Consider the following 22,013-nt stretch of genomic DNA (forward strand, 5'->3'; position numbering starts at 1 on the left):
CAATAAATCCCAATAAATCCATTAAACCCCCCCAAAAAACCCAATAAATCCCGAAAAAATCCCAAAAAATCCCCATAAATCCCCAATAAATCCCCAATAAATCCCAAAAAATCCAAATAAATCCAAATAAATCCCCCAATAAATCCCAATAAATCCCCAATAAATCCAAATAAATCCCAATAAATCCCAATAAATCCCAATAAATCCAAATAAATCCCAATAAAACCCCCCAAAATCCCCCCATAACCCCCCCCAAATCCCCCCCAGACCCCAATAAATCCCCAAAAAATCCCAATAAAACCCCATAAAACCCCCCCAAAACCCCCCCAAATCCCCCCATAACCCCCCCCAAATCCCCCCCTGACCCCAATAAATCCCCAAAAAATCCCAATAAATCCCCAATAAATCCCAATAAAACCCCAAAAAATCCTCCCATAAACCCCCCCAGACTCCAATAAATCCCCAAAAATCCAATTAAAAACCCCCCAAAACCCCAATAAATCCCCAAAAATCCCCAAAAAATCCCAATAAATCCCAATAAATCCAAATAAATCGCCCAAAAATCCAAATAAATCTCAAAAAAATCCCAATAAATCCCCAATAAATCACCAAAAAATCCCCAATAAATCCCAATAAACCCCCCAAAAACCCAATAATTCCCCAATAAATCCCAATAAATCCCCAATAAATCCCCAATAAATCCCCAAAAAACCCCAATAAATCCAAAAAAATCCAATAAATCCAAATAAATCCCCAATAAATCCCCCAAAAAATCCCCAAAAAATCCCAATAAAACCCCCCCAAATCCCCATCAAGACCCAATAATTCCCCAATAAATCCCCAAAAAATCCCCAAAAAATCCCAATAAATCCCAATAAACCCCCCCAAAACCCCAATAAATCCCCAAAAAATCCCAATAAATCCCATTAAAACCCCCCAAAACCCAATAAAATCCCTATAAATCAAATTAAAACCCCCCCAAAACCCCAATAAATCCCCAAAAAATCCCAATAAAACCCCAATAAATCCCAAAAAAATCCCAATAAATCCCCAAAAAATCCCAATAAATCCCAATTAAACCCCCCAAAAACCCAATAAATCCCCAATAAATCCCCAAAAAACCCCAATAAATCCCCTTTTTTTTTAATTTTTAGGAACCCCCCCCCCCCCTGCAAGTGGTGCACCAACTGCCCGAGGGGGCCTGCATCGGGGCGGGGGGCTCGTGCCGCCGGGAGAACGAGGGGAGACCCCCCCCAAACACCCCCTGAACCCCCCCAGATACCCCCCAGACCCAATAAATCCCATTAAAATCCCCCAAAAACCCAATGAATCCCAATAAATCCCCAATAAACCCCAATAAATCCCCAAAAATCCCCCAAAAATCCCAATAAATCCCAATAAATCCCAAAAAATCCCCAAAAAATCCCCCAAAAATCCCAATAAATCCCCCCAAAATCCCAATAAAACCCCAATAAATCCCAAAAAAATCCAAATAAATCCCAAAAAAATCCCAATAAATCCCAAATAAATCCCCATAAATCCCCCAAAAATCCCCAAAAATCCCCAAAAAATCCCCAAAAAATCCAAATAAATCCCCAAAAAACCCCAATAAATCCCAATAAATCCCCATAAAACCCCCTGTAACTCCCCCAAACCCCCTAAAATCCCAATTTATTTAATTTTAGGGCCCCCCCCCCCTGCAAGTGGTGCACCAACTGCCCCCGAGGGGGCCTGCATCGGGGCGGGGGGCTCGTGCCGCCGGGAGAACGATTGCCGCATCAACCAGCGCGAGATCTTCGCCCCCCACAACTGCTCCGAGGCCTCCTGCGCCGCCCCCGACTGCCCCAGGTGTGCACGGGCCGGCAGGTGCATGTGGACCAGGCAGTTCAAGAGGACAGGTGAGGGTTTTGGGGGGGTTAAATGGGATTTTTGGGGGTTTGGGGGAGATTTGGGGGGGTTTGGGGTCATTTAAAGGGGATTTTTTGGGGGATTAAATGGGATTTGGGGGGATTAAATGGGATTTTGGGGGGATTAAATGGATTTTTGGGGGCGTTTGGGGTCATTTAAATGGGATTTTTTGGGGATTAAATGGGATTTTGGGGGGTTTAAATGGGATTTTAGGGGGGTTTGGGGGGTTATGAGGAGGTTTGGGGGGGTTTATGGGGGTTATGGGGGGATCTGGGGGGTTTTGGGGGGATTTGGGGGGGTTTTGGGGAGCCCCAGGTGTGCCCGGGCCGGCAGGTGCATGTGGACCAGGCAGTTCAAGAGGACAGGTGAGGGGTTGGGGGGTTAAATGGGATTTTGGGGGGGTTAAATGGGATTTTTTGGGGATTAAATGGGATTTTTGGGGATTAAATGGGATTTGGGGGGGGGTTGGGGTGGTTATGGGGGGACTTGGGGGGGTTTTTGGGAGCCCCAGGTGTGCCAGGGCGGGGCAGGTGAGTGTGGACCAGGCAGTTCAAGAGGACAGGTGAGGGGTTGGGGGGGGATTTGGGGGGGTTTGGGGTCCAGTAGGGACCAGTAAGGACCAGTAGGGACCAGTAAGACCAAACTGGGGGGGGTCCAGGAGCCCCCCACCCGCCCGTATCTCACCTGTGCCCCCTCACCTGTGCCACCTGTGCCACCTCACCTGTGCCCAGGTGAGACCTGACCTTTACCCCCCCAGGGCTGGGGGTGCTCTGGGCACCAGTAGGGACCAGTAGGGACCAGTAAGACCAAACTGGGGGGGTCCAATCACCCCTTTACCTGTCCCCTCTCACCTGTGCCCCCTCACCTGTGCCCTCACCTGTGCCCAGGTGAGACCTGGCACATCCTGACCTTTACCCCCCCCGGGGCTGGGGGTGCTCTAGGGACCAGTAGGGACCAGTAAGACCAAACTGGGGGGGTCCAGGAGCCCCTGACCCACCTGTATCTCACCTGTGCCCCCTCACCTGTCTCACCTGTGCCACCTCACCTGTGCCCAGGTGAGACAGTCTGGGGGTCCAATAGGAACCAGTAGGGACCAGTAGGGACCAGTGGGACCAAACTGGGGGGGTCCAGGAGCCCCCCACCCACCTGTATCTCACCTGTGCCCCCTCACCTGTCTCACCTGTCCCATCTCACCTGTGCCCAGGTGAGACCTGACCTTTACCCCCCCAGGGCTGGGGGTGCTCTGGGCACCAGTAGGGACCAGTAGGGACCAGTGGGACCAAACTGGGGGGGTCCAATCACCCCTTTACCTGTCCCCTCTCACCTGTCCCACCTCACCTGTGCCCTCACCTGTGCCCAGGTGAGACCTGGCACATCCTGACCTTTACCCCCCCCGGGGCTGGGGGTGCTCTGGGCACCAGTAGGGACCAGTAGGGACCAGTAAGACCAAACTGGGGGGGTCCAATCACCCCTTTACCTGTCCCCTCTCACCTGTGCCCCCTCACCTGTGCCCTCACCTGTGCCCAGGTGAGACCTGGCACATCCTGACCTTTACCCCCCCCGGGGCTGGGGGTGCTCTGGGCACCAGTAGGGACCAGTAGGGACCAGTAAGACCAAACTGGGGGGGTCCCAGGAGCCCCTGACCCCACCTGTATCTCACCTGTGCCCCCTCACCTGTGCCCTCACCTGTGCCCAGGTGAGACCTGGTACATCCTGACCTTTACCCCCCCCCGGGGCTGGGGGTGCTCTGGGGCACCAGTAGGGACCAGTAGGGACTAGTGGGACCAAACTGGGGGGGTCCAATCACCCCTTTACCTGTCCCCTCTCACCTGTCCCACCTCACCTGTCTCACCTGTGGCCAGGTGAGACGCGGCGCATCCTGAGCGTGCAGCCCACCTACGACTGGACCTGCTTCAGCCACTCGCTGCTCAACGTGTCCCCCATGCCCGTGGAGTCGGCCCCGCCCCTGCCCTGCCCCGCCCCCTGCCACCTGCACCGCACCTGCCCCGCCTGCCTGCGCTCACCTGGCGCCGACGGCGGCTGGCAGCACTGCGAGTGGAGCGTGCACCTGGGCCAGGTGGGGTTTTGGGGGGGTTATGGGGGGATTTGGGGGGGTTATGGGGCGGTTTGGGGGGGTTTAAAGGGGATTTGGGGGGGGTTATGGGGGGATTTGGGGGGGTTTAAAGGGGATTTGGGGGGTCATGGGGGGGTAATGGGGGGATTTGGGGGGGTTTGGGGGGGCTGTGGGGGGTTTAAAGGGGGTTTGGGGGGGTTATGGGGGGAATAAAGGGGGTTATGGGGGGATTTGGGGGGGTTATGGGGGGATTTGGGGGGATTTGGGGTTTGGGGGGTTATAAAGGGGATTTGGGGGGATTATGGGGGGATTTGGGGGGGGGTTGGGGGGGTACAGGTAAAAGGGGAGGGGGTTATGGGGGGACTTGGGGGGGTTTAAAGGGGATTTGGGGGGGTTATGGGGGGGTTTAAAGGGGATTTGGGGGGGTTATGGGGGGGTTTAAAGGGGATTTGGGGGGGTTTGGGGGGGCTATGGGGGGATTTGGGGGGGTTATGGGGGGGTTTGGGGGGGAATAAAGGGGGGTTTGGGGGGTATAAAGGGGATTATGGGGGGAGTTGGGGGGTTATGGGGGGGTTATGGGGGGATTTGGGGGGATTTGGGGGGGATTTGGGGGGCACAGGTAAAAGGGGAGGGGGTTATGGGGGGATTTGGGGGGGTTATGGGGGGGTTAAAGGGGGCTTGGGGGGAGTTATGGGGGGATTTGGGGGGGTTATGGGGGAGTAATGGGGGGTTATGGGGGGTTTTGGGGGGTTTGGGGGGGTGGCAGCACTGCGAGTGGAGCGTGCACCTGGGGGAGGTGAGGGGGTCTGGGGGGGTTTAAAGGGGGTTTGGGGGGGTTATGGGGGGATTTGGGGGGGTTTAAAGGGGATTTGGGGGGTTTTGGGGGGGTTTGGGGCGGTAATGGGGGGAATAAAGAGGGTTATGGGGGGATTTGGGGGGGTAATGGGGGGATTTGGGGGGGTTATGGGGGCGTTTAAAGGGGATTTGGGGAGGTTTGGGGGGGAATAAAGCGGGGTATGGGGGGTTTAAAGGGGATTTGGGGGGACTTGGGGGGGTTATGGGGGGGTTTGGGGGGGAATAAAGGGGATTATGGGAAGCTTTGGGGGGGTATAAAGGGGATTTGGGGGGGATTTGGGGGTCCTGGGATGGTTCTGAGGGGGAACTGGGGGGGTTATGGGGGGATTTTGGGGGGTTTTGGGGGGGGTTGGGCGGATTTTGGGGGGTCTTTTGGGGTCGTTTTAGGGTCGTTTTGGGATCTGTCAGCCCTGGGGCTCTCAGGGAGGTTTTGGGGGGGTTTTGGGGTCGTTTTAGGGACATTTTGGGGTCATTTTGGGATTCCTGGGATTCTCTCAGTTTTGGGGGTCTCTGAGGGGTCTTTTGGGGTCGTTTTGGGACCATTTAGGAATTCTTGGGATTCTCTCTGTTTGGGGGGTCTCTGGGGGGTCTTTTGGGGTCATTTTGGGGTCATTTTGGGGTTCTCGGGATTCTCTCAGTTTTGGGGGGTTTTGAGGGTCTCTGGGGGGTCTTTTGGGGTCGTTTTGGGATCGTTTTGGGGTCATTTTGGCTTCTTAAATTCTTCTCGATTTTGATGGATTTTGGGGGGTCTTTTGGGGTCGTTTTGGGGTCATTTTGGGATCCGTCAGCCCTGGGGATTTCAGGGCAATTTTGGGGTGGTTTTGGGGGTTTTTGGGGGTCCCCGACCCCCCCTAACCCCCCTTTTTTCCCCCTCTCCTTCCCCCCCCCCACAGTGCCTGAGCCCCAGCTGGGTCCCCCTGCGCTGCCTGGCCGGGGGGTGCGGCCGCTTGATCCGGGGGGGGGTCCCCGGTGGTGGGGGAGGGGGGGAGGGGGGGTCCGAGCTGTGCCCCTCCCCCCAGGAGTGCTCGGGGGCCCCCCAGTGCTCCCAGTGCCTGAGGAGACCCCGCTGCGGGTGGTGCGCCCGGAGGGGGCACAACGGGGGGGGCACCTGCCTGCAGGGGGGGCTGGGGGGGCCCACGGAGGGTAAGGAGGGGGTTTAAAGGGGGTTTGGGGGGGGTTGGAGGGGTTATGGGGGGGGTTTGGGGGGGTTTAAAGGGGGTTTGGGGGGGTTTAAAGGGGGTTTGGGGGGGTTATGGGGAGATTTGGGGGGGTTATGGGGGGAGAATTGCGGGTTATGGGGGGGTTTGGGGGGGTTATGGGGGGGTTTGGGGGGATTTGGGGGGCCCGGAGGGGGCACAACGGGGGGGGCACCTGCCTGCAGGGGGGACTGGGGGGGCCCCAAGAGGGTAAGGAGGGGTCTGGGGGGGGGTTAAAGGGGATTTGGGGGGGTTATGGGGCGGTTTGGGGGGGGCTATGGGGGGATTTGGGGGAAAAATGGGGGGATTTGGGGGGGTTAAAAGGGGATTTGGGGGGTTGTGGGGCGGTTTGGGGGGGTTATGGGGGGATTTGGGGGGGTTATGGGGCGCTTTGGGGAGGTTTGGGGGGGTTAAAGGGGATTTGGGGGGGTTTAAAGGGGATTTGGGGGGGTTATGGGGCGGTTATGGGGGGTTATGGGGCGGTTTGGGGGGGTTATGGGGGGGGTTTGGGGGGCCCGGAGGGGGCACAACGGGGGGGGCACCTGCCTGCAGGGGGGGCTGGGGGGGCCCACGGAGGGTAAGGAGGGGGTTTGGGGGGTCGGAGGGGGTCGGGGGGTCTTGGTTTGGGGGGGGTTATGGGGGGGTTTGGAGGGTTATGGGGGGGTTTGGGGGGTTATGGGGGGAGAATTGGGAGTTATGGGGGGGTTTTGGGGGGTTTGAAGGGGGTTTGGGGGGGTTATGGGGGGAGAATTGGGGGTTATGGGGGGGTTTGGGGGGGTTATGGGGGGATTTGGGGGGGTTATGGGGGGGTTTGGGGAGTTTGGGGGGGTTTAAAGGGGATTTGGGGGGGTTATGGGGCGGTTATGGGGGGGTTTGGGGAGTTTGGGGGGTTATGGGGGGACTTGGGGGGGTTTAAAGGGGGTTTGGGTGAATTATGGGGGGATTTTGGGGGGTTATGGGGGGGTTGAAGGGGATTTGGGGGGGTTTAAAGGGGGTTATGGGGGGATTTGGGGGAATTTTGGGGGGGTTTAAAGGGGATTTGGGGGGGTTATGGGGGGGATTTTTGGGCTCCCAGGTGTGTTTTTGGGCTCCCAGGTGTGTTTTGGGGCTCTCAGGTGTCTCCAGGTGTGTTTTTGGGGCTCCCAGGTGTGTTTTGGGGCTCTCAGGTGTGTTCTCTCTTGCCCAGGTGTGTCGGAGCCCTGCGAGGGGGGGCTCTGGTCGTACCTGTCGTGCCCCCCCGAGGACGAGTGCGCCAACGGGCACCACACCTGCGCCGAGAGCCAGGTGTGCCGCGACCTGCCCCGCGGCTTCACCTGCACCTGCCGCCACGGCTACACCCCCGACAGGTGAGGGGGGGGGGGCCAGGTGTGCCCAGGTGTGTCCCAGGTGTGTGATACCAGCCCCAGGTGTGCCCAGGTGTGTCCCAGGTGTGTGATACCAGCCCCAGGTGTGCCCAGGTGTGTCCCAGGTGTGCTCAGGTGTGCCCAGGTGTGTGATACCAGCCCCAGGTGTGTCCCAGGTGTGCCCAGGTGTGTCCCAGGTGTGTGATACCAGCCCCAGGTGTGTCCCAGGTGTGTCCCAGGTGTGTCCCAGGTGTGCCCAGGTGTGTCCCAGGTGTGTGATATCAACCCCAGGTGTGTCCCAGGTGTGTCCCCGGTGTCCCAGGTGTGTCCCAGGTGTGTGATACCAGCCCCAGGTGTACTCAGGTGTGTCCCAGGTGTGCCCAGGTGTGTCCCAGGTGTGTGATACCAGCCCCAGGCGTATCCCAGGTGTGTCCCAGGTGTGCCCAGGTGTGTCCAGGTGTGACCCAGGTGTGTCCAGGTGTGACCCAGGTGTGTCCCAGGTGTGTCCCAGGTGTGTGATACCAGCCCCAGGTGTGCCCAGGTGTGCCCAGGTGTGTGATACCAGCCCCAGGTGTGCAATATCAGCCCCAGGTGTGCTCAGGTGTGTCCAGGTGTGTCCCAAGTGTGTCCCAGGTGTGTCCCAGGTGTGTCCCAGGTGTACCCAGGTGAGTCCCAGGTGTATGATAATTGCACAGGGCGTGTCCCAGGTGTGCCCAGGTGTGCCCCAGGTGTGTCCCAGGTGTGTCCCAGGTGTCTGATACCCAGCCCCAGGTGTGCCCAGGTGTGTCCCAGGTGTGTCCCAGGTGTGTGATACCAGCCCCAGGTGTGTCCCAGGTGTGTCCCAGGTGTGTCCCAGGTGTGTGATACCAGCCCCAGGTGTATCCCAGGTGTGTCCCAGGTGTGTCCCAGGTGTGTCCCAGGTGTGTGATACCAGCCCCAGGTGTGCCCAGGTGTGTCCCAGGTGTGTCCCAGGTGTGCCCAGGTGTGTCCCAGGTGTGTGATATCAACCCCAGGTGTGTCCCAGGTGTGTCCCAGGTGTCCCAGGTGTGTCCCAGGTGTGTGATACCAGCCCCAGGTGTACTCAGGTGTGTCCCAGGTGTGCCCAGGTGTGTCCCAGGTGTGTGATACCAGCCCCAGGCGTATCCCAGGTGTGTCCCAGGTGTGCCCAGGTGTGTCCAGGTGTGACCCAGGTGTGTCCCAGGTGTGTCCCAGGTGTGTCCAGGTGTGTCCAGGTGTGTCCCAGGGGTCGTGTCCAGGTGTGCTCAGTGTGTCCCAGGTATGTCCCAGGTGTGTGATACCAACCCCAGGTGTGCTCAGGTGTGACCCAGGTGTGTCTCAGGTGTGTCCCAGGTGTGTGATATCAACCCCAGGTGTACCCCAGGTGTGTGATACCAGCCCCAGGTGTGCCCAGGTGTGACCCAGGTGTGCCCAGGTGTGCTCAGAGGGGTCCCAGGTGTGTGATACCAGCCCCAGGTGTGCAATATCAACCCCAGGTGTGCCCAGGTGTGTCCCAGGTGTGTCCCAGGTGTGTGATACCAGCCCCAGGTGTGCCCAGGTGTGTCCCAGGTGTGCCCCAGGTGTGTGATACCAGCCCCAGGTGTGCCCAGGTGTGTCCCAGGTGTGTCCCAGGTGTGTGATACCAACCCCAGGTGTGTCCCAGGTGTGTCTCAGGTGTGCTCAGGTGTGCCCAGGTGTGCCCAGGTGTATCCCAGGTGTGTCCCAGGTGTGCCCCAGGTGTGTGATACCAGCCCCAGGTGTGCTCAGGTGTGTCCCAGGTGTGCCCAGGTGTATTCAGGTGTATCCCAGCTGTGCCCAGGTGTGCTCAGGTGTGTCCCAGGTGTGTCCCAGGTGTGTGATATCAACCCCAGGTGTGCCCAGGTGTATCCCAGCTGTGCCCAGCTGTGCCCAGGTGTGCTCAGGTGCGCCCCCCCCCTCCCCCAGCTCCACAGGTGAGTGCCGCCCCGTGTGCGCCCAGGGCTGCGCCAACGGCACCTGCGTGGCCCCCGACACCTGCCGCTGCCACTTCGGCTTCGTGGGCCCCGCCTGCGCCACGCCCTGCGCCTGCAACGGCCACAGCGACTGCGCCGGCCCCGCCCAGCGCCACACCTGCCTCAGGTGCCACAACAACACGCAGGTAGGGGGCGGGGAGGGGCTGGGGGGGGTGGGAGGGGCTGGGAGGGGGCCACGCCCACGGGCGCACCTGGGTGAGGTGCTACGGTGGCATACAGGTGAGCTCAGGTGAGACCAGGTGAGCTCAGGTGAGCTCAGGTGTGGGGCAGGTAAAGCCAGGTGAGCTCAGGTGAGCTCAGGGAGGGGCTGGGAAGGGGGCAGGGGGTCCCAGCACACCTGGGTGAGGTGGTGCAGTGACATACAGGTGAGACCAGGTGAGCTCAGGTGAGCTCAGGTGTGGGGCAGGTGAGCTCAGGTGTGCTCAGGTGAGCTCAGGGAGGGGCTGGGAGGGGGGTGGGAGGTCCCAGCACACCTGGCTGAGGTGCCAGAGTGATGCTTGGGTGAGCTCAGGTGTGCTCAGGTGTGCTCAGGTGTGGGGCAGGTAAAGCCAGGTGAGCTCAGGGAGGGGCTGGGAGGGGGGTGGGGGGTCCCAACACACCTGGCTGAGGTGCTACAGTGACATACAGGTGACCTCAGGTGAGCTCAGGTGTGAGGCAGGTGTGCTCAGGTGACCTCAGGTGACCTCAGGTGACCTCAGGTGTGGGGCAGGTGAGCTCAGGGAGGGGCTGGGAGGGGCTGGGGTGGGGCCACGCCCACGGGCGCACCTGGGTGAGGTGCTACAGTGGCATACAGGTGAGCTCAGGTGTGCTCAGGTGAGCTCAGGTGTGTTCAGGGAGGGGGTAGGAGGGGTTGGGAGGGGGGTGGGAGGGGCTGGGGTGGGGCCACGCCCACGGGCGCACCTGGGTGAGGTGCCAGAGCGATGCTTGGGTGGGAGCAGGTGAGCTCAGGTGTGCTCAGGTGTGGGGCAGGTAAAGCCAGGTGAGCTCAGGGAGGGGCTGGGAGGGGGGTGGGGGGTCCCAACACACCTGGCTGAGGTGCTGCAGTGACATACAGGTGACCTCAGGTGAGCTCAGGTGTGAGGCAGGTGTGCTCAGGTGACCTCAGGTGACCTCAGGTGACCTCAGGTGTGGGGCAGGTGAGCTCAGGGAGGGGCTGGGAGGGGCTGGGGTGGGGCCACGCCCATGGGCGCACCTGGGTGAGGTGCTCCAGTGGCATACAGGTGAGCTCAGGTGTGCTCAGGTGAGCTCAGGTGAGCTCAGGTGTGTTCAGGGAGGGGCTGGGAGGGGGGTGGGAGGGGCTGGGATGGGGCCACGCCCGCGGGCGCACCTGGGTGAGGTGCTACAGTGACATACAGGTGAGACCAGGTGAGCTCAGGTGTGCTCAGGTGAGCTCAGGGAGGGGGTAGGAGGGGTTGGGAGGGGGGTGGGAGGGGCTGGGAGGGGGCCACGCCCACGGGCGCACCTGGGTGAGGTGCCAGAGCGATGCTTGGGTGGGCGCAGGTGTGCTCAGGTGAGCTCAGGTGTGCTCAGGTGTGGGGCAGGTAAAGCCAGGTGTGCTCAGGTGAGACCAGGTGAGCTCAGGGAGGGGCTGGGAGGGGGGTGGGGGGTCCCAACACACCTGGCTGAGGTGCTGCAGTGGCATACAGGTGACCTCAGGTGAGCTCAGGTGTGAGGCAGGTGTGCTCAGGTGAGCTCAGGTGACCTCAGGTGAGCTCAGGTGTGGGGCAGGTGAGCTCAGGTGTGGGGCAGGTAAAGCCAGGTGAGCTCAGGTGGGCTCAGGTGAGCTCAGGGAGGGGCTGGGAGGGGCTGGGAGGGGGGTAGGGGGTTCCTGTGCCCTCACCTGAGCTCACCTGTGCCCTCACCTGCACTCACCTGCGCTCACCTGAGCTCACCTGTGCCCTCACCTGCACTCACCTGAGCTCACCTGTGCTCACCTGTGCCCTCACCTGTGCCCACCTGAGCTCACCTGTGCCCTCACCTGCACTCACCTGAGCTCACCTGTGCCCTCACTTACCCTCACCTGATCCCTCACCTGTGCTCACCTGCACTCACCTGAGCTCACCTGTGCCCTTACCTGTGCTCACCTGCACTCACCTGAGCTCACCTGTCCCCCCCCACCTGAGCTCACCTGCCCTCACCTGAGCTCACCTGAGCTCACCTGATCTCACCTGATCCCTCACCTGCCCTCACCTGTCCCCCCCTCACCTGCGCAGGGCCCGCAGTGCGAGCGGTGCCGCCCCCTGTTCGTGGGCTCCGCCCTCGGGGGGGGCACCTGCCGGCCCTGCAGCTCCTTCTGCCGCCACCACGCCCAGGTGTGCCTGGGGCGGGGCGACCTGGAGCGGGCCCGCAGGGACCCCCGCAGGTACCCCCTGGAGCCCCACCTGGTGAGTGGCACACACCTGGGTGGGGGTGGGGATACACCTGGGGGGTGGGGATACACCTGGGGACACACCTGGGGGGGTGGGACACACCTGGGATGGGGGGGACACACCTGGGGACACACCTGGGGACACACCTGGGGGGGTGGGACACACCTGGGGACACACCTGGGGGGGTGGGACACACCTGGGATAGGGGGGGACACACCTGGGGGGTGGGACACACCTGGGCGGGGGTGGGACACACCTGGGGACACACCTGGGGGCTGGGACACACCTGGGGACACACCTGGATGGGGTGGGACACACCTGGGGACACACCTGGGGGGTGGGACACACCTGGGGGGGTGGGACACACCTGGGGACACACCTGGGGACACACCTGGGGGGGTGGGACACACCTGGGGGGTGGGACACACCTGGGGACACACCTGGGGACACACCTGAGAGGGTGGGACACACCTGGGGACACACCTGGGGGGTGGGACGCACCTGGGATAGGGGGGGGACACACCTGGGGACACACCTGGACAGGTGTCACTTGGTCTGGGGGTCACCTGGGGGGGTGGGACACACCTGGGGACACACCTGGGGGGGTGGGACACACCTGGGATAGGGGGGGACACACCTGGGGACACACCTGGGGACACACCTGGGGGGTGGGACACACCTGGGGACACCCCTGGGGGGGTGGGACACACCTGGGGACACACCTGGGGGGGTGGGACACACCTGGGGACACACCTGGACAGGTGTCACTTGGTCTGGGGGTCACCTGGATGGGGGGGGGACACACCTGGGATGGGAGGGGTCACCTGGGATGAGAGGGGGACACACCTGGGATGGGGGGGGGACACACCTGGATGGGGGGGGAGTCACCTGTCCAGGTGTCACCTGGTCTGGGGGAGGGGGAGGTGTCCCTCTCACCTGTCCCCTCTCACCTGTCCCCCCTCACCTGTCCCCGCCTCACCTGCGCAGATCCACACCTGGCTGACGGAGGGGCCGAGCGAGGCCGACGCCGTCTGCGTCGGCTGCGGCAACAACAGCCTGGGGGACAGGTGTGACACCTGCCGGCCCGGCTTCTTCCTCCTCGACGGCACCTGCACCAGGTGAGCCACACCTGGACAGGTGTGTTCAGCCCCTGGGAGTCACCTGGGGCAGGTACAGGGCTGGGGGAGGAGGGACAGGTGTGACACCTGCCGGCCCGGCTTCTTCCTGCTCGACGGCACCTGCACCAGGTGAGTTACCTGGACAGGTGTGTTACCTGTGCCAGGTGTGTCACCTGTACCACCTGTATTACCTGTGCCAGGTGTGTCACCTGTATTACCTGTATTACCTGTGCCAGGTGTGTCACCTGCTCCAGGTGTGTTTGTTACCTGTGCCAGGTGTGTCACCTGTACCACCTGTATTACCTGTGCCAGGTGTGTCACCTGTACCACCTGTATTACCTGTACAGGTGTGTCACCTGCCCCAGGTGCGCCCCCAGGTGTGTCACCTGCCCCAGGTGTGTCACCTGTATTACCTGTGCCAGGTGTGTCACCTGTGCCACCTGTATTACCTGTACCACCTGTATTACCTGTACCAGGTGTGTCACCTGTATTACCTGCCCCAGGTGTGTCACCTGTACAGGTGTATGACCTGTACCCCCTGTATCACCTGTACAGGTGTGTCACCTGCCCCAGGTGCGTCCCCAGGTGTCTCACCTGCCCCAGGTGTGTCACCTGTACCAGGTGTTTGTTACCTGTGCCAGGTGTTTCACCTGTATTACCTGTGCCAGGTGTGTCACCTGTACCACCTGTATTACCTGTGCCAGGTGTGTCACCTGTACCACCTGTATTACCTGTGCCAGGTGTGTCACCTGCACCACCTGTATTACCTGTACCAGGTGTGTCACCTGCCCCAGGTGTGTCACCTGTACAGGTGTATGGCCTGTACCCCCTGTATCACCTGTACAGGTGTGTCACCTGCCCCAGGTGTGTCCCCAGGTGTCTCACCTGCCCCAGGTGTGTCACCTGTATTACCTGCCCCAGGTGTGTCACCTGCACCACCTGTATTACCTGTACCAGGTGTGTCACCTGTATTACCTGTGCCAGGTGTGTCACCTGCACCAGGTGTGTTTGTTACCTGTGCCAGGTGTGTCACCTGCACCAGGTGTTTGTTACCTGTGCCAGGTGTGTCACCTGCACCAGGTGTGTTTGTTACCTGTGCCAGGTGTGTCACCTGCACCAGGTGTGTTTGTTACCTGCACCAGGTGTGTCACCTGCACCAGGTGTGTTTGTTACCTGCACCAGGTGTGTCACCTGTATTACCTGTGCCAGGTGTGTCACCTGCACCAGGTGTGTTTGTTACCTGTACCAGGTGTGTCACCTGTGTCACCTGTATTACCTGTACAGGTGTCTCACCTGCCCCAGGTGCTCCCCCAGGTGTCTCACCTGCCCCAGGTGTGTCACCTGTATTACCTGCCCCAGGTGTGTCCCCTGTACAGGTGTATGGCCTGTACCCCCTGTATCACCTGTACAGGTGTCTCACCTGCCCCAGGTGCTCCCCCAGGTGTCTCACCTGCCCCAGGTGTGTCACCTGTATTACCTGCCCCAGGTGTGTCACCTGTACAGGTGTATGGCCTGTACCCCCTGTATCACCTGTACAGGTGTCTCACCTGCCCCAGGTGCTCCCCCAGGTGTCTCACCTGCCCCAGGTGCCTCACCTGTCCCCCCCCCCCCCCCCCCCCGCAGGTGCCAGTGCAACGGCCACGCCGACACCTGTAACGAGCTGGACGGGACGGGCTGTCCCTGCCAGAACAACACCGAGAGCGGCACCTGCCCCGACCGCAGGGACTGCTACAGGCACCAGGTGAGCACACCTGGGCACAGGGGAGGCACCTGGGGGGGCGTGGGGGGCTGCTACAGGCACCAGGTGAGCACACCTGGGCACAGGGGAGGCACCTGGGGGGGCGTTGGGGGTGTTGGGGACTGCTGCAAACACCAGGTGAGCACACCTGGGCACAGGTGAGACACTATTGGGGTATTGGGGGCGTTGGGGGCTGCTACAGGCACCAGGTGAGCACACCTGGGCACAGGGGAGGCACCTGGGGGGGCGTGGGGGGCTGCTGCAAGCACCAGGTGAGCACACCTGGGCACAGGGGAGGCACCTGGGGGGGCGTTGGGGGTGTTGGGGACTGCTGCAAACACCAGGTGAGCACACCTGGGCACAGGTGAGACACTATTGGGGTATTGGGGGCGTTGGGGGCTGCTACAAGCACCAGGTGAGCACACCTGGGCACAGGTGAGACACCTGGGGACAGGTGGGACAGGTGGGGGGGCATTGGGGGCGTGGGGGGCTGCTACGAACACCAGGTGAGCACACCTGGACAGGTGAGACACCTGGGGACAGGTGGGACACCTGGGGGGGCATTGGGGACAGGTGAGACACCTGGGGACAGGTGAGAGAGGTGGGGGCACATTGGGGACAGGTGGGACACCTGGGGGGACATTTGAGACAGGTGAGCACACCTGGGCACAGGTGAGGCACCTGGGGGGGCGTTGGGGACTGCTACAAGCACCAGGTGAGCACACCTGGGCACAGGTGAGACACCTGGGGACAGGTGAGACACCTGGGGGCAGGTGGGACACTATTGGGGACATTTGGGACAGGTGAGACACCTGGGCACAGGTGGGACACCTGGGGGGACATTGGGGACAGGTGAGACACTGATGGGGACACTGGGGACAGGTGAGACACCTGGGGGAGACATTTGAGACAGGTGAGACACCTGGGGACAGGTGAGACACTATTGGGGACACTGGGGACAGGTGGGACACCTGGGGGGGCACTGGGGACAGGTGGGACCCCATTGGGGACAGGTGTGACACCTGGGGGCAGGTGAGACACTATTGGGGACATTGGGGACAGGTGAGACACCTGGGGACAGGTGGGACACCTGGGGGGACATTGGGGACATTGGGGACAGGTGAGACACCTGGGAACAGGTGGGACACCTGGGGGGACATTTGGGACAGGTGAGGCACCTGGGGGGACGTTTCTGGTGTCCCCAAGTCCCAGGACCCCCTTCCAGGCCCACCTGGTGGGGACGCGGTCATGGGGGTCACCTGGTCAGTTGGGTGGTCCGAGCCCCTTCCCCGCCAACACCATTGACCCCCAATGACCCCCAATGACCCCCGTTGACCCCCAATGACCTCATTGACCCCGATGACCCTTCCAATGCCACCAGAGTGGTCTGAACCCTTCCCCACCAACACCGTTGACCTTGATGCCAACACCGTTGACCCCATTGACCCCGACGACCCTCCCAACGCCGTCTCCGGTGTCCCCGCAGTGCTCCAAGTGCCGCGACTCCTTCCAGGGCCACCCGGTGGTCATGGGGGTCACCTGGTCAGTTGGGTGGTCCGAGCCCCCTCCCCGCCAACACCATTGACCCCCAATGACCCCCGATGACCTCATTGACCCCGATGACCCTTCCAATGCCACCAGAGTGGTCTGAGCCCCTCCCCGCCAACACCGATGACCCCCAATGACCCCCGTTGACCCCAAATGACCTCATTGACCCCGATGACCCTCCCAATGCCACCAGGGTGGTCTGAACCCTTCCCCGCCAACACCGATGACCCCCAATGACCCCCAATGACCTCAATGACCTTGATGACCCTTTCAATGCCACCAGGGTCATCTGACCCCTTCCCCACCAACACCGTTGACCTTGATGACCTCGATGACCTTGATGACCCTTCCAGTGACATTCTTGATGTCCCCAAGTGCCGGGGACTGGTTCCAGGGTCACCTGGTCAGTTGGGTGGTCCGAGGCTCTTCCCCGCCAACACCATTGACCCCCAATGGCCCCCAATGACCCCCAGTGACCCCCAATGACCCCCATTGACCCCGTTGACCCCGATGACCCTTCCAATGCCATCCTCCGGTGTCCCCGCAGTGCTCCAAGTGCCGCGACTCCTTCCAGGGCCACCCGGTGGTCATGGGGGTCACCTGGTCAGTTGGGTGGTCCGAGCCCCCTCCCCGCCAACACCATTGACCCCCAATGACCCCCGATGACCTCATTGACCCCGATGACCCTTCCAATGCCACCAGGGTGGTCTGAGCCCCTTCCCCACCCACACCATTGACCTTGATGCCAACACCGTTGACCCCCCCGTTGACCTTGATGCCAACACCGTTGACCCCGTTGACCCCCCGTTGACCCCGTTGACCCCCCATTGACCCCGTTGACCCCCGTTGACCTTGATACCAACACCGTTGACCCCGTTGACCCCCCGTTGACCTTGATACCAACACCGTTGACCCCGTTGACCCCGACGACCCTCCCAACGCCGTCTCCGGTGTCCCCGCAGTGCTCCAAGTGCCGCGACTCCTTCCAGGGCCACCCGGTGGGCGGCCAGCAGTGCTACCGGCTGCTGGCCGTGGAGCAGGAGTACTGCCTGGACCCCTGGTCGCAGAGCCACTGCTTCCCCCCGCCCCAGCGGCGCCCGCTGCCCGCCGGCCGCGCCGTCCTCTTCGCCGTCCAGCCCAAGTTCACCAACGTGGACATCCGGGTCACGCTGGACGTCACCTTCGGCGCCGTCGACCTCTTCGTGGCCACCTCCTACGACACCTTCGCCGTGGACGTGGAGCCCGGCACGGGGCGGCACCTCGTCAGGGTGCAGGGGGCGGGGGCGGCTGGGGGAACTGGGGGCACTGGGGGGACTGGGGGCGGGGCCTTCGGGACTGGTGGGACCAGTTCTGGGACTGGTGGGACTGGTGGGACCAGTTCTGGGACTGGTGGGACTGGAGGAACTGGTGGAACTGGTGGTGGCACCTTTGGGACTGGAGGGACCAGTTCTGGGACTGGAGGGACCAGTTCTGGGACTGGTGGGACTGGAGGATCTCTAGGAACTGGTGGTGGGGCCTTTGGGACTGGAGGGACCAGTTCTGGGACTGGTGGGACTGGAGGAACTGGTGGTGGGACCTTTGGGACCTTTGGGACTGGTGGGACCAGTTCTGGGACTGGAGGGACCAGTTCTGGGACTGGTGGCACCTCTGGGACTGGTTCTGGTGGTGGCGGGACTGGTGGGACTGGTGGTGGCACCTTTGGGACTGGAGGAACCAGTTCTGGGACTGGTGGGACTGGTGGTGGCACCTTTGGGACTGGAGGGACCAGTTCTGGGACTGGTGGGACTGGAGGAGCTCTAGGGACTGGTGGTGGCACCTTTGGGACTGGTGAGACTGGAGGGACCAGTTCTGGGACTGGTTCTGGTGGTGGTGGCACCTTTGGGACTGGTGGGACTGGTGGTGGGACCTTTGGGACTGGAGGGACCAGTTCTGGGACTGGTGGGACTGGAGGAACTGGTGGTGGGGCCTTTGGGACTGGTGGGACTGGTGGAACCAGTTCTGGGACTGGTGGGACTGGAGGAACTGGTGGTGGGACTGGTGGGACTGGAGGAACTGGTGGTGGGACTGGTGGGACTGGTTCTGGTGGTGGTGGCACCGTTGGCACTGGTGGGACTGGAGGAACCAGTTCTGGGACTGGTGGCACCTCTGGGACTGGTTCTGGTGGTGGTGGGACTGGAGGAACTGGTGGAACTGGTGGTGGCACCTTTGGGACTGGTGGGACCAGTTCTGGTCACGGTGGCACCGTTGGGACTGGTGGAACTGGTGGTGGCACCTCTGGCACTGGAAGGACTGGAGGAACCGGTGCTGGGACTGGTGGCACTGGTGCCACTGGTCCTACTGGAGCTGCTGACACTGGTCCTACTGGTGGCACTGGTGGCCCTGGGGCTCCTGAAGACGCCAGCACTGGTCCTACTGGTCATACTGGTGTCACTGGTGGCCCTGGAGCTCCTGAAGACTCCAGCACTGGTCATACTGGTCCTACTGGTGGCCCTGAAGCTCTTGAAGATGCCAACGCTGGTCCTACTGGTCATACTGGTCATACTGGAGCTCCTGAAGACTCCAGCACCGGTCCCACTGGTCCTACTGGTGGCCCTGGAGCTCCTGAAGACCCCAACGCCGATCCCAGTGGCCATACTGGTCATACTGGTGGCCCTGAAGACCCCAACACCTCTCCCAGTGACCCCAGTGGCCACACTGGTCATACTGGTGGCCTTGAAGACCCCAACACCTCTCCCGGTGACCCCAGTGGCCACAGTGGTCATACTGGTGGCCCTGAAGACCTCGACACCAATCCCAGTGGCCATATTGGTCAAACTGGTCGTGCTGGTCATACTGGTGGTCCCGAAGACCCCGAAGACCCCAACGCCTCTCCCAGCGACCCCAGTGGCCACACTGGTCATACTGGTGGCCCTGAAGACCTCGACACCAATCCCAGTGGCCATATTGGTCAAACTGGTCGTGCTGGTCATACTGGTGGTCCCGAAGACCCCAACGCCTCTCCCAGCGACCCCAGTGGCCATATTGGCCAAACTGGTCGTACTGGTCATACTGGTGGTCCCGAAGACCCCGAAGACCCCGACGCCTCTCCCAGTGACCCCACTGGTCATACTGGTGGCCCTGAAGACCTCAACACCCATCCCAGTGGCCATACTGGTCATACTGGTGGCCCCGAAGACCCCGAAGACCCCGACACCAACCCCAGTGGCCATACTGGTCATACTGGTCATACTGGTGGCCCTGAAGACCTCAACACCAATCCCAGTGGCCATATTGGCCAAACTGGTCGTGCTGGTCATACTGGTGGTCCCGAAGACCCCGAAGACCCCGACGCCTCTCCCAGTGACCCCACTGGCCACACTGGTCATACTGGTGGCCCCGAAGACCCCGACGCCTCTCCCAGCGACCCCACTGGCCATATTGGCCAAACTGGTCATACTGGTGGCCCCGAAGACCCCGACGCCTCTCCCAGTGACCCCAGTGGCCACACTGGTCATACTGGTGGCCCTGAAGACCTCGACACCAATCCCAGTGGCCATATTGGCCAAACTGGTCGTGCTGGTCATACTGGTGGTCCCGAAGACCCCGAAGACCCCAACGCCTCTCCCAGTGACCCCAGTGGCCACACTGGTCATACTGGTGGCCCCGAAGACCCCGACACCTCTCCCAGTGACCCCAGTGACCCCAGTGGCCACACTGGTCATACTGGTGGCCCCGAAGACCCCGACACCTCTCCCAGTGACCCCAGTGACCCCACTGGCCATATTGGCCAAACTGGTGGCCCCGAAGACCCCGACGCCTCTCCCAGCGACCCCAGTGGCCACACCGGCCACACCGGCGGCCCGCCGGCGCTGCGGGAGGAGCGCGCCCAGGGCCTGGTGACCTACCTGACGGTGCGCGAGCCCGTGCCCGCCCTGGTGGTCCGGGGGGTCCGCGACCGCCTGGTCCTCACCTACCCCCACGCCCGGCACCCCCTCAAGTCCACCCGCTTCTACCTGCTGGTCCTGGGCGGGCCGGGCCCGTCGCAGGGGCTCCTCTTCTTCCGGCAGGACCAGGCCCACATCGACCTCTTCGTCTTCTTCTCCGTCTTCTTCTCCTGCTTCTTCCTCTTCCTCGCCCTCTGCGTCCTCCTCTGGAAGGCCAAGCAGGGCCTGGACGCGCGGCACGAGCGGCGCCGGCACCGCCAGGAGATGTCCAAGATGGCCGCCCGGCCCTTCGCCCGGGTCACCGTGTGCTTCGAGCCCCGCGAGCCGCGCCCCGGCGGCCACCGGAGGGGACGGGGGGGCCACCAGGGTTGGCCGAGTCAACGGTTGGCCAACCGGAAGGCGGAGGGCGGTGACCGCCAAAATCCGCCCCTGGAGAGCCAAAATTTGCCCCTGGAGGGTCCGAAGAACCCCCCGGGCCACCAGGAGGGCCGGTTGGGCCACCAGGAGGGCCGGTTTGGCCACCAGGGTTGGCCGAGTCAACGGTTGGCCAACCGCAAGGCGGAGGGCGGAGAGCAGCCGGACGTCCAAAGTCTGCGGGTGGAGCCCCAAAATCTGCCCCTGGAGACCCAAAATTTGCCCCTGGAGGGTCCAAAGAACCCCCTGGGCCACCAGGAGGGCCGGTTGGGCCACCAGGGTTGGCCGAGCCAACGGTTGGCCAACCAGAAGGCGGAGGGCGGCGAACAAGGGGAGGGGAGGGACCCCCAAAATCCGCCCCTGGAGACCCAAAATTTGCCCCTGGAGGGTCCAAAGAACCCCCCGGGCCACCAGGAGACCCCCCTGGGCCACCAGAAGGGCTGGTTGGGCAACCAGAGGGTTCAGGACGCCCCAAATCCGCTCCCGGAGGCCCAAAATCCCCTCCCGGACCCCCAAAAGTCGCCCCGGGACCCCCAAAATCTCCACCTGGGCACTCCGAGGGACCCCCGGGACCCCCAAAACCCCCCCCGGGACCCCCAAAAGTCACCCCGGGACCCCCAAAACCCCCTCCTGGACCCCCAAACCCACCCCAGGGACCCCCAAAAGCCCCTCCTGGACCCCCAAAATCTCCATCTGGGCACTCTGAGGGACCCCCGGGACCCCCAAACCCACCCCCGGGACCCCCAAAACCCCCTCCTGGCCACTCCGAGGGACCCCCGGGACCCCCAAAATCCCCCCCGGGACCCCCAACCCCACCCCCGGGACCCCCAACCCCACCTCCCGCGCCCCCCCCCGCCCCCCTGGGACCCCCTTTTGAACCCCCCTTTCCCCTCCCGCCCCCCCCCAAAACCCCTCTTCCCTTCCCCCCCTCCCCTGGCCATGACCCCCCTGACCCCCCCAGCCTTCAAATCCCACCCGGGACCCCCCAAAATCGCCCCCCACCCCCCCCCTCCGAGGCCGGGGGCGGGGCCGGTGACTTTGGAGCCCACCGAGGACGGGGTGGCCGCGGTGGCCACTTTGCTCCTTCAGTTGCCCGGGGGTCCCGGGGGACCCCCGAGGGCCGCCCTGGCCTCGGCCCTGGTCACCCTGCGCCAGGGGCTGCACGAATTTGGGGGGGGGGCGGCGGGGGGAGCCTCGGGGGGGGCGCCCCCGGCCAGGAAAGGGGGGCTGGTGGGGCACGAGTTGACCTCCATGGCGCTCTGAGGGGGGATTTTGGGGGGATTTGGGGGGTTTTGGGGGGTTTGGGGGTCGGGGGGAGAAGATTTGGGGAGGGGGGACACGATTTTGGGGGGATTTGGGGAGGGGGGACACGATTTTGGGGGGGATTTGGGGGTTGGAAGAGAAGATTTGGGGAGGGGGGACACGATTTTGGGGGGGATTTTGGGGTTGGGAGAGAAGATTTCGGGAGGGGGGACACGATTTTGGGGGGATTTGGGGAGGGGGGACACAATTTGGGGG

The 22,013-nt window shown here is 62.3% G+C and overlaps 1 protein-coding gene and 3 long non-coding RNA genes across 4 annotated transcripts; 2 read left to right on the top strand and 2 right to left on the bottom strand.

The window, feature by feature from the left end:
• Window positions 1-1,685: 1,685 nt before the first annotated feature.
• On the top strand, window positions 1,686-21,438 carry LOC127466077 (multiple epidermal growth factor-like domains protein 8; the record flags this gene model as incomplete). The annotated part of the gene is given in 12 exon segments (XM_051776679.1): window positions 1,686-1,719; window positions 1,721-1,898; window positions 3,771-3,985; window positions 5,731-5,980; window positions 7,220-7,379; window positions 9,318-9,510; window positions 11,599-11,769; window positions 12,742-12,872; window positions 14,496-14,613; window positions 17,121-17,452; window positions 18,488-18,553; window positions 20,000-21,438. Coding segments are annotated over 12 exon segments (3,287 nt in total), but the record flags the coding sequence as incomplete, so codon positions are not given.
• On the bottom strand, window positions 17,548-18,082 carry LOC127466075 (uncharacterized). Its single transcript, XR_007902589.1, has 3 exons — window positions 18,014-18,082; window positions 17,636-17,743; window positions 17,548-17,584 (listed from the first exon to the last, which is right to left on the bottom strand). It is a non-coding gene; the product is annotated as an uncharacterized LOC127466075 (long non-coding RNA).
• On the bottom strand, window positions 18,729-19,823 carry LOC127466074 (uncharacterized). Its single transcript, XR_007902588.1, has 3 exons — window positions 19,740-19,823; window positions 19,473-19,670; window positions 18,729-18,869 (listed from the first exon to the last, which is right to left on the bottom strand). It is a non-coding gene; the product is annotated as an uncharacterized LOC127466074 (long non-coding RNA).
• On the top strand, window positions 19,120-19,852 carry LOC127466076 (uncharacterized). Its single transcript, XR_007902590.1, has 3 exons — window positions 19,120-19,212; window positions 19,402-19,461; window positions 19,738-19,852. It is a non-coding gene; the product is annotated as an uncharacterized LOC127466076 (long non-coding RNA).
• Window positions 21,439-22,013: the final 575 nt, after the last annotated feature.

Source organism: Manacus candei, unplaced genomic scaffold (genome assembly GCF_025592945.1).
Source record: "Manacus candei isolate 608988 ecotype Guabito, Panama unplaced genomic scaffold, ASM2559294v1 h1tg000590l, whole genome shotgun sequence".
NCBI classification, from domain to species: Eukaryota; Metazoa; Chordata; class Aves; order Passeriformes; family Pipridae; genus Manacus; species Manacus candei.